We start from the raw sequence: 11,504 nt of genomic DNA, 5'->3' as shown, positions 1-11,504 counted from the left end.
ACTACGCCCTCTTTACCGGACTAGATTCGACAACCAGTCTTCCAGGAGTGTTGTTCCGCTTCCGCAAGGGGCCAAAAGCCATCTCCTTCTGCCAAACGCCAGGTGATAGAGCGACAGGCTACCACGACTGGCATACCTACAAGGGGATGCATTCTGTGGGTAAAACTACAGAGACAAAAAGACTGTTCTCTCACAAGGCTAAAAGGAAACAGTGCCAGAGACTTTTACACAAAGACATTGTGAAGCAACCAGCAAACCTGGAGCTGTGCATCCACCCTGCATCCTTTGCCAAAGAACCTTGACCAAGGGACCTTGATACCAGTGATACCGGCCGGTGTCACATCGCTATGTGGACATGGACTCTTGCATTGTTTGAGAATGTGATGTTATCTTTGTTATGCATTGCACATATGTTCCACATAGTCTGTTATATAGTGGTATCTACAGATACCAGACGGGGAGTGTCATGGAACAAGAACTACATTTCTGACTCACCCCCCTCTCTCCTTTGCAGCTTCTGCCTGCCAGATCTTATTCTCAGCTGCATGGAGTTTGCACACACATACTGTGCCTGTGTAACTTGCAACAATGTTGTATTTCTTGCCTCTGGGCATAGAAGCAGTGAGCTGCTACTGCAGCCCCTGAGATACTCACCAGAATGGGCTAGTCTGCCCCCCCTCCTGTATGGCCTAGATAGTCTGTCCCAAGGCTATTCCCTTTACCCACACTGCCCCTCACTTCCTTTTCCACCCTGGAGACAGTGAGTACAGAACCCCTTCTCTGTTCATCTCCCATGGTGAGGCCATCTCTTTTTACCGGTTTCTAACTAATAATCACCACTACATACCACCCACAAGTATCTGTGTTCTGCTGCTTTTCCCAATAAAGTGGAGGAAATATTACAGGGCTTGGAGTGATTTAAAAGGGAACTGTGTTAATGCTATCGGGAGCCATTCGCACATCAAACGTGACCCTGGCTTCAGAAAAAATGTAGAATTATACATTGTCACCTAAAAATAAGAAAGAAAAAGAAAAGGGTGGGGGGGGGGGTGTAGTGTTGCTTCTTTAAAGGAGTTGGGAGATTGAGGACAGAGCTAATAATGATCAATTGGTTATGGGGAATTTAATACCCCTTTTATTACTGCAGTTATGCTATCAGGCTGTCACAAGAAACTGGTACAGCTATCAGACCATAATATCTCAATGGAGTCAGTCAAGCTGTCACAGTATTTTGAAACCTATTCCACTGAACTTTTCTTACTGTAGATATGATTAGGGATTCCGGTTTTCTATGTTTGTTTTTTCATAAAATCTGTGTTTCTTTATTTTATTTCTGTGTTTTTATTGTATTGAAAAATGTCAGTGTTAACAATGTTAAAAAAAAATTGACACGCATTTGAATTTGACATTTATCCGTGCGGCTTTTTGTTGTTGTTCCCATACTCCAGCGAGATGCCTTTGTCTCTTTCCTGCGCACGGGGCGCCAGAGGTGGAATTTAATAGGAAAGGATGCTTCGTTTACAGTGTTTATTGGTTTTAACTAAAAGTGCAAGATGATCAGTCATGGTGTTTTTTTTCCTGTGCTTTTCAGTTACAACCTACAACCGGAATCTCTACATGTGATGTATCCATGCTCATGTAACATATATCAGTATGGTGGGATTTTACTGCAGTATTTCCCATTTACAGTAAGGCACAAACCAGTGCAAACCCAATTATACTGCATTATGTGCTGAACTTGACTCACTGCAGATATGGATGCAATAAAATTCACATCATGTGGTATGTGTTCGCGGCTGAGTTTTCCAATTAAAAAAAATGGACAAAATCTCACCAACCTGATATGTTAGAGGAGCATCTACAAATCAACAGTACCTATTCAGCAGCATTTAGTATCTTTTTGGGGTCCTGTCCTGTGCCTGTTGAAGATCAGCTGTACCTATTGTACAGTATCTACTTCTGGGAGTGTGACATTGCAGGGCAGTGCTGCCCTCCTGTCCCCATTTGTTGAAGCTCAGAACTTTCAGCCAATTAGGCCGCGCTTATAGTGCCGGCGACGTCAGGCTGCGGTCGCTGGAAAAATCAAATTGAGATGACTTCCAGCGATCGCGACCAAGCCGTCGCGCTTACTATAAGCGCACGCGATGGCGACAATACATGTTTTGACACGGCGTCGCTGTCGCCGGCACTATAAGCGCAGCCTTACTGATTACATACTTAGGCCGCGCTTATAGTGCACGTGACGGATGACTTCACCCGTCGCCACCCGCAAAAGTTGAATTTCGCTTTGCAGCGACGTCGCAAGCGACCTGGCCATTGATTGGTTCAGAGGCTGTCACATGTGGCGACAGCCTCTGAAAATTTGACCGTCTTCCAAATTTCGCGCCGCCACGTTGCATCGCGCTTACTATAAACGCACACAAAAGCGGCAGTACATTTGTTTTGCCGCGACGTCGCCGGCACTATAATCGCAGCCTTAGAACATGTCAAATGAAAAGCAGGTCTCATCTGGTTGTATCACATTTATTTGATAAGCATAAAAGTAGATACAAATATGTGAGAACATGTATTACAATGCCTCTATAGACCGTTGTATACTCCTCTATCCCGCGGTGAAGTCCCGCAAAGGAACCAAAGTGACAAGTGTCCAGTTACTGTATGTTGGGGGGACTGGGTGACATTTAAGCATCAGTCGGCGCCACTTCCGGTCTTCAGGGTGTAGTAAGATGGCGACTCCCTCTGCTGCAGCGGGGCGTGGGCCAGTCCTGCGGCTGCTCGCGTTGCATGGTTACCGGCAGAACGAGCGGAGCTTCAGGGAGAAGACGGGAGCGCTGCGGAAAATCCTGAGGGGCCGCGCCGAGATAGTGAGCTTCAGCGCCCCGTTACTGGTGCCAGAGCCTGGTGAGTAGCCGGGTACCGTGAGCAGGAAATGCGTCACTGGAGGGGGTGCCCTATGCTGTGCTACAAGTGGTGTGTGTGCCGAGCTCCCGCTAATGTTAGGACGTGCTACCTATTGAGAAATGACAACATAATGCATACATCATCTGGAGTGAATCACTGAAAGCTGTGACGCCATACAACATAAGCATTTGTCCTATTTCTGTTTGTTCACTTAGAGCACACACCCCCCTCCCCCCAATTAGGGTCAGTATGGTTATTGGATAATAGTGATTTATATAGATATTAGATAGCGAATGTTATTTTCAAATAGCCTAATAATTGTCACACCTCACAGTTTCCAATGAAATAAGTAGCTACCTCGATGCCTGTCAGTGACCTTAATCAGTTTATATACAGTGAATGCTGTACACTTGCTGACTGAATAATCTTCCAGTGTGTATTGTATCCCCATGCAGTGTGAATAGAAGCCGTATAGTGCAGTGGTGATATTTGCATTCAGTAGGAATGTGGTTATAAAATTAGGGTGACCAGACTTCCCGGTTTAGCCGGGATAGTCCTGTTTTTTTTGTCCTGTGTCCTGAATGCTATCTAAATGTCCCGGTTTTTGGCTGGCAAGCCAGCCACCCCTATGCTATCGCTGCTTTCCAGCATGTGTGGTGGGCGCTTGCCGGACGCGCTTGCAAGGTTGGCGCGCAACTTTGTCCAGGGAACCTTCAGCCTTGCGCTCCCCCCGCCCCCACAATTAACTTTTGATAATTAATATTGTGCATTGAATAAATATTCTGCATTTATAATAACAGATTTATTTTACATTAAAAAGGAAAATGATACTGATTATATATTCTCATTGTACTGTGAGGTGGGGTGTAGTTATGTGAGAGGGAGGAGAAGGAGCTATGGGTCTGGGGGCAGGAAAGGGCTCAACAGAAAATGTGTTGGGGGGGGGGGGGGCTCTTAACTGCAGCCTTGGTGGATAGGGGGGCCTGTCATTTCCTCCAGCTTCCAGCCTCTCTGTAGACTGAGGCACCTCTGTGGATCTGGCACATGGGGTCATCAGCAGGGGCCCCAGGCCCCCTTACTCACCAGACCCGGCACAGTTTTCCCTGCTGTTCCCCCCCCCCCCCCAACCCCCGCAGCCCTGCAGATATACGAACCCCCAGTTTTTTGCCTTTTGCCACCCCCCAAATTTTGCCACTCTAGGCAAATGTGTAGTTTGACTACTGGTTAAACCGTCCCTGATATTATGTGTCTCATAAACATGTCTGAAAATCTGCCCCTCTCCATGTAATGATTAACCACCTCCTTTATGCCATTTCAGCAATGTCCATATAAATGAGAGAAGAAATAATAAAATTTTAGCTGGACAGTCCCACTTATCTCAAATTAAAATGATTAAACATCAATGCTTATAGCAAGCATGAGGGGTGGGGGGGGGGGGGGGGTGAGAGGAATGGACATTTCATTTTTAACTTGCATGAGGGGTGGGGAGAGGAATGGACATTTCATTTTTAACTTGAAAGGACAATGCTTTTCAATGTACCCTTAGCCTAAACTGTCTCTTCAGGAAACTGCAGGACGTGGGCAGGAATTGTGCATGTGCAAGTTCCTGCTTAACACAAAATATAATAAAGCGAAGTGATAGATGAAATCAAACCTCTCCCATGTTTTTTTTTTTTTTTTTTTAATTTATTTTTTATTTTAATAAGCAGGGGAAAGGTTGCTTTTCCAATGGAAGGTGGGCGGGTAATGCTCAACACTGTGATTATTACACAAAAGGAGGTTCCTCTTTATTTTGGACACATGAAAGGTAACATAATCTCCATAGTCGAGGTGTAATAAAGGGCGCATCCTATCCACACTTTACAGTACCCTGCATATAGATTGTTTAGTTGCATCTGGTGATTCCATGGATCTAATCAGTGTCTCTTTCCCCAGATACCAGTTCCAGTGGTGAAGGCTCAGGCCCTGCCCAGGATGAGCCCCGAGGTTGGTGGTTCTCAAACCCTCACAACAACAGCTTTGATGCCATGGAAGAGGTGAAGAACTGTGCAGGTTTAGAGGAGTCTTTGCAGACTGTGGCCAAGGCCCTTTGTGAGCTGGGGCCCTTCAATGGCATCTTGGGATTCAGCCAAGGAGCTGCGCTGGTGGCCATGCTATGTGCTCTGAAGCAGCGAGGAGATACCCGCTTTCAGTTTGACTTTGCTGTGCTGGTTGCCGGCTTTAAAAGCCGTTCTTCTCAACATGAGGAATATTACCGGGAGCCCATCGCGGTTCCCTCCCTGCACGTCTATGGCGAGACTGACCGCGTCATCCCAGGGAACATGAGCCAAGACCTTGCCTCCCACTTTGAGAAGCCGGTTATACTCACACATGCAGGAGGGCATTTTGTGCCAGCTACTTCCCTGCAGAAAAAAGTGTACTTGGAGTTTTTGGACACGGTCTGCACATAACGAGTTGATGGTGGATATTTTAATAATAGTGGCTCATGGACTTAATACCTTGCAGAAATGAAAGATGAAACATGATCCCACTGTAACGGTTAAAGCAATATTTTTTTTTTATTGCGGGTAATATTTCACCCAGTGACAACCTGCTGCAGTTTTTGGCAGCACTGAATAAAACGGGATTTGGAAAAAGATTAATAAACGTTATTAACCTGTCCAGTGCTGGATGAGCATGCAGTGTTATGCATTGCAGGTCTTCTCGGCACAGAAGAAACCTGAGGAAGTAATTTGGATTTCCAAGCAAATGTCATCCCAAGATTTCCACTCACTTGCTGGCGTTGTCTAGATACATCTGCATTGCTCTGAGAGCCTCTATTTTCACAACCAGGAATGGCCACACTTCAGATACGATCACATCCATCACAGGCACAGCCTCACAAGCAACTACAGTATAATGTCACTTCTCCACCCCTCCTCTCAAAAGCTTATTTTTTTTTTTTTTTAAGGTTCGTTTCCCCACAGCAATTAAAAAACTGAATGTCAACTGTGTACAACCTACTGATGTGAAAAATGAAAGCAAATGTATGATGGGCTGCTTTAAACTATTCAGTGCTGATTTTCTTTGCCACGTGGGCTGAGATCTTCCTGATTTAGTGCCCTTCACGAGAGTGATAAGCAACCTTAGAACAAGGTTATGGCCATCTAATATACCCACGCACCTTAAAAGGCTGCTTATTAGCCAAATGTTTTATATGAATAAGAAAATCTGAGACTTTTTCAATGTTGCCAAAGAAATGGCCCTGATCTATAATTCAGACACTAATGTGGTTTGGGGAGAATAATATGTATTTGCTTGTGGTACTGTCGATTAAGAGGAACAGGGCAGACTTGTGAATGTGGACACCAGGTGAAGTACACCGCTTCATCATGTGGGCATCTCTCTTTAAACATTAAATACTTATTTGATGTGAAATCAATGTGCTTGGTGCTTTGTCTACAGATGACCCTCCGGTGACCTTTTTCACTACAATGCACAATCAAATCCATATGGCTTTGGCTCCGTGTCCATAGACATACTGTTCTTAATCTCTACAGACACCGTGCAATAGCCAATTGGTGATTGTTTCAAACAAAAAGGGCTAGGCCAGTTCTTTCACTGTCCACTCACATGGTGACAACATTGGTTGCAAGAAAAAAATGTTGTGTTGGTAAGGTAACGAGGCATTTCGACAGGATCCTGGAAGAAATTAGCGAGAGAACATTTCTAGAAGGACCTCTAACTATATCGTAGTTTTTTTTAATCCATGGAGAGGTTGCAGTGTTTTTTTTTTTTTTTATTTATTTTTTAAGCTGAATATGTCTAATAAGTGAACTTGGAAGCTGTGTATAAATTAATACTAAAATTTGCCCATGTTGTGCCGGTACACTTTAGCAGTTGGGAGGAGTTCTTGACAGAACCGTGGCACTCCAGAAACATCTGTAAGGCCTCGTCCATGGTTGCTGCTTGCTGGCTAGGGCGCGCTCCCGCTCAGCACTGAGCCCCTACAGCCGCAATTAGAGCGGCTTTAGTAGGGGATCGCCTACGCTTCCGCAAGCGCGCGGAAGCGTAGGTCTTAGGGAAATTTAAAATGTCCCCGCTTGCCGGAGCGCAGGGCCGGTCACGTGAGCGGTTCGCCAATGAGGGCGAACCAGCTGTGACGTCACTGGCCCGCCCCCTGACGGCGAGCAGGGAAAGCACCCGCAAGGCCAGGGAAAGCACCTGCTTTCCCTGAGCCTCAGCGCGCCAGCGGGAAGCTTGGCCGAGGCCTTAGGCCTGGATTATACCAGATGCCGCTGAGCAGCAGTGTGATCCGGTGATGTCACCCTGCGCTGCTGCCGAGCGGCCTCTTGATAATACGGGGGAGGAGAAGCGGAGATGGGGAGGCGTGGCCGTGAGCTGTTCACTTTCATTGGCTGAACTGCTCACGTGACGCGGCCGTCGCCAGCCAGAAACAATTTTCCAAATCACTTCAGGAGTCCGCTCCAGCGGCGCGCTGGTATGGTTACTTTAGTTGTATTTTGTTTTACGGCCACTGGTGATTTTTGGTATAATCACGGCCTAACTTGCCTCGGTGCACACGCATTTAAGTGAAACTTCTTTGTCTTTTGTCACTGTTTTGTCACAGAAATTGTATTTGGTGATGTTTTTAATTAAAAATCAAAATACAATTTCATTGACAAAACGCAAAGAAGTTTGACTTAGAATGCGTGTGCTCGGCACAGCCCCCCCCACCCCCCTCCCCTCTATTGGCTATTTGCACTAACTGTGAATTCCTTGTGTGTGGTCTCATCTCCGTGTCTTCTTCTCCTGGTGCTGCTGCCCATGCGCGACACACTGTCAACTGCTGAGCTCCAGAGGCCTCTGCGCATGCACACCGGCCGGATTATTCTTCTGCGCGTGCGCCAAAGCCCGAGGACTCTTCTGGACTCTGCACTTGATAGCGGCGATTGCCGCATGTGCGAGCTGACAGTGCTGAGGGCAGCTTCTGCGCACGTGCGGCCCGACTGCATCATTTGCCAGCAGTGACGTCACTTCCATAACCTACTTCCGTCTCAAGAAAGAGATTTGGTCCCAGCAAAGAAGTTTTACTTTAAAAAGCAAGGGCTTGCTTAGAGCAACGTGAACCGTTGGTTGCTTGGCAACCACAGTAAATCCCGGAAGTGCAGAGCATTGTTCTGGAGCAGCAAGCCCAGGGTACACCAGGGTTGTCCCAGGCAAACTGAGGAAACAATATGGCCGTCGGTGTTGTGGCTTACTCTGCCAGCCAATAGACCTCAAGGTAGTCTCATTCCCCAGATAATGCAGCACTCTAGAAAAAGATCAGTGTTTGAAAATTATTCTTACATGTTCAATTGGGTGAATATATGGAAAGATAAAACACACCAAGGATAAGTAAATGCGAAAATTGTATTAAAAGATTCACAAGCAGTTTCTGAAATGTACAATTAAAAACCTAATACGGATCTCCAAAGGGTAGGTTCTGTGGTTCATAGGTTGTGTTCAGCAGAGACAGAGTACACCAGGTCCCTGAACCAACCAAGGAGCACTAAACTCCAGGAGCGTCCGTCAGTACAAGTGTCTGTACAAGCGTGATCACAGACCCTGACGCAAACCTCAACGCGTTTCGCATGCAGCTGTGCTTCAACAGATATATATATATATATATATATATATATATATATATATATTATATATATATATTAAAAAAAATGTATTATTATAACACCTCTTCCCCCCCCCCAGCCCAAAAAAAGAAGAGGCGCCACACCACAATGATCCAAATGTCTAGTCAGGTGTTGCTTATGTGCAGGTGATCAGTGTCTCGTTTCTCAGGGTGATGGCATTCGTGCAGAGCTGGTATGGTGAGCATTAGACGATATGAAAAAGGGCGCCGGGAACTTTTCTGTTAACTTTTATTCACAGGAACAACATACTGTATACATTTTTTCCTTGGTTTGGTCAAGCAGCATTTTCCAAAGGGGCACATTGTTTCCTTTATTGTCACTATCTGTGGCAATCCAATGCTGGATGATGGCTGCTCCTTCCAACAATGGGATCCGTAGGCAGGATGCCCTCTTGTATGAAGATGCCCACCCTATCAGAGCTTCTCGGGGGTGTTACTGTGAGGCCCTTACTGAGGATCTCCTATAGAGTACCTGTCCACCCCCTCTTGGGGGTGGAACCCGCCTCAGGACCATATTTAGGAGGGACACTTTCCCTAAACTAGAAAATAACAAAGGGGTCCTGATACTAACACACACAGTTACAGACTCACACGACTTACATTATTTACATCCCTCACCTTGGTCTCCTGCTGGGATCTGAAGTAGAATATTCCAACCCCACTAGAGAAACCCCATAGTGACATCACTAGTCTCTATGATGACTGGGGGAGGGGTATGACATTCTACTTAGTAACATTATTTAAAGACATCACTAGGCACCTTCTAGAAGGTGGCTGTGGCTAGGTTTCTTCCCACACCCTGTGATGGGAGGCTGTTGTACTGTATCTACCCATACAATTAACCCCTCTACGGTTCATTAACTCTCATCAGGACATTTATGATACAGTGTACATATACAGTATAGAGAGAGGCTGGTTACTGGTTGGTTGATTGATATAGTAGCACATTGCATATATTAGCATTTGGAGCAATGATGCACTAAATTATTGAATAAATCAAAATGTGCAAAGGGAGCACATTGAGACAAAGCAGAAGATATGGGTTTTTTTCAGAGGCAGTGGAAGTACCAGAGGGTGTTTTGGCTTTACAAAGCTTTGTCTGTAGTTGCATTAGAAAGGCATGTGGCATGTAACCTATATAATGAAAGGCATGTGGCATGTAATATATACAAGGTAAATGTAGGTGTGCCAACATACAGCAAGTGTGCAAGTATATATACTTGTAGGTGTTTCTTTCTTTTTAAGGCACGAGTTCCTCATTTTAGTTCAATATTCTTCCTACAATTCATATAATAATCATCATCAGCACAGTAAATAAATATCAGTACAGTGTTGAAATGGTGCTCAGTCAGTCTCTGTACTCTATGGAATTTTCCAATATTAAGTCAATAATGTCCTCAAATGCCTATAGTGATCCACATACACTGCCCGGGTATAAATGCTTGGAAGAATTCATGCCTAGTGGTGCCCACCACAGTATATAGCGCAATCTATGACTCACCTCTGCAAATTTTAAGGGAATTTGGTGCGCAAACTGGGGGGCGCGGGCGGTTGCAGAGGCCCTCACTCTTCCCCAAGTCATTTAATTTAATGTAGGACACGTGATTAGTGTTTAAATAGACAAAACATTTAACCAATAATACAATGTGGTTGTCTAAAATTGATCTTTGTTTAAAATAAAATAAAAATTAAAAAATTAAAAAATAAAATAAATAGAAAATCTATATATATATATATATATAATGGAGAAGGGAAAATGTATATACCTTGGTTAAAAGCCTGAATTCGGGCTTGGATGGAAAGATCTGAATAAAAACCACTTCCTAAAATTAAAAAGTTTTTAAATGGAATTCTGTTGTTATGGTGGGATGAGGGATGTGAAATAAAAGATGTGAGAACGGTGGGGGCAGGTGATTGGCGCGCTCTTGCGCAGCCTGCTGCCAAACAGGGACGGTTGATGCTGTTAGTGCAGTACTATGCAGTCTACTGTCTGGCTAAAAATAGTGATGCTGGTTTGGCAGTGTTCGTTGTATTAAAATGTTGCCGGAAGCAGTAGCTTCCTACTCCTTCTATTTGGGGTGGTATGTGGTGCTAGTTTTAGTAAAAGATTATAACAAGATAAAATAGCAGTGTAGCCTCATTAAAAAGGGTCTTAATTTCGCACCTGCAGCTGCTGCAAGTGGTTTCAACCTTTACATAGACGCACACAAATTTATACGACAACTCACACTAAAAAAATTCTTCTTATCTAAAGATGCACAAAGTAGGGAAATCGTAAACAACAGTACACCTTCGGTAATAGAAGAGGACACTTTCAAACACACATCCCTAAAAGAGAAATCCAAATTTTACCCAAGCTGGGCTAAAAGCCATAATATAGAGACGTTTCATCAAAAAATACAAGAAGACTTCGACAAACTGACTAAAGATAACAGAAGTAAAATTAAACACAATTTAACACTCAAGGAGAAGACTGCGCTAAAACAACTAGAGGATGATAAATCTATCACGATCAAGCAGGCAGACAAAGGGGGGGGAGTAGTCATTATGGACACCACTAACTACAGACAAGAAGCAGACAGGATTCTCTCGGACACTACGACTTATGAGAATCTCAAAATAAATCCCCACAAAAACTTCTGCACAGAATACTTAAATCACATTGATAAGGGTAAAACAATAGGGGTTATTAATGATAAAGAATACCAATATCTAAATGTAAAATTCCCCGTGATGCCAATCTTCTACTTCCTACCCAAAATACACAAAAGCCTGACAGCGCCTCCAGGGAGACCAATCATCTCGGGGATAGGCTCTCTCACTTCACGACTTTCAGAATATATAGACATCTCCCTACAACCTTATGTTGTGGAGATGAAGTCATACCTTAGAGATACAACACAAACTATCAATTTGATAGAACAAGTAACATGGA

The 11,504-nt window shown here is 44.4% G+C and overlaps 1 protein-coding gene across 1 annotated transcript; it reads left to right on the top strand.

Moving 5' to 3' along the window:
* The first annotated feature begins 2,703 nt into the window (after positions 1–2,703).
* OVCA2 (OVCA2 serine hydrolase domain containing) lies at positions 2,704–6,322 on the top strand. Its single transcript, XM_075589298.1, has 2 exons — positions 2,704–2,901; positions 4,837–6,322. Exons 1-2 carry the CDS (start codon positions 2,727–2,729, stop codon positions 5,349–5,351), a joined length of 690 nt encoding a protein of 229 aa, XP_075445413.1. The 5' UTR covers positions 2,704–2,726; the 3' UTR covers positions 5,352–6,322.
* Positions 6,323–11,504: the final 5,182 nt, after the last annotated feature.

The sequence above is a fragment of the Ascaphus truei genome, chromosome 3, assembly GCF_040206685.1.
Source record: "Ascaphus truei isolate aAscTru1 chromosome 3, aAscTru1.hap1, whole genome shotgun sequence".
Taxonomy (NCBI): Eukaryota; Metazoa; Chordata; class Amphibia; order Anura; family Ascaphidae; genus Ascaphus; species Ascaphus truei.
The sequence above is the reverse complement of the archived record's forward strand: the minus strand, read 5'-3'. Positions and strand labels throughout refer to the sequence as shown.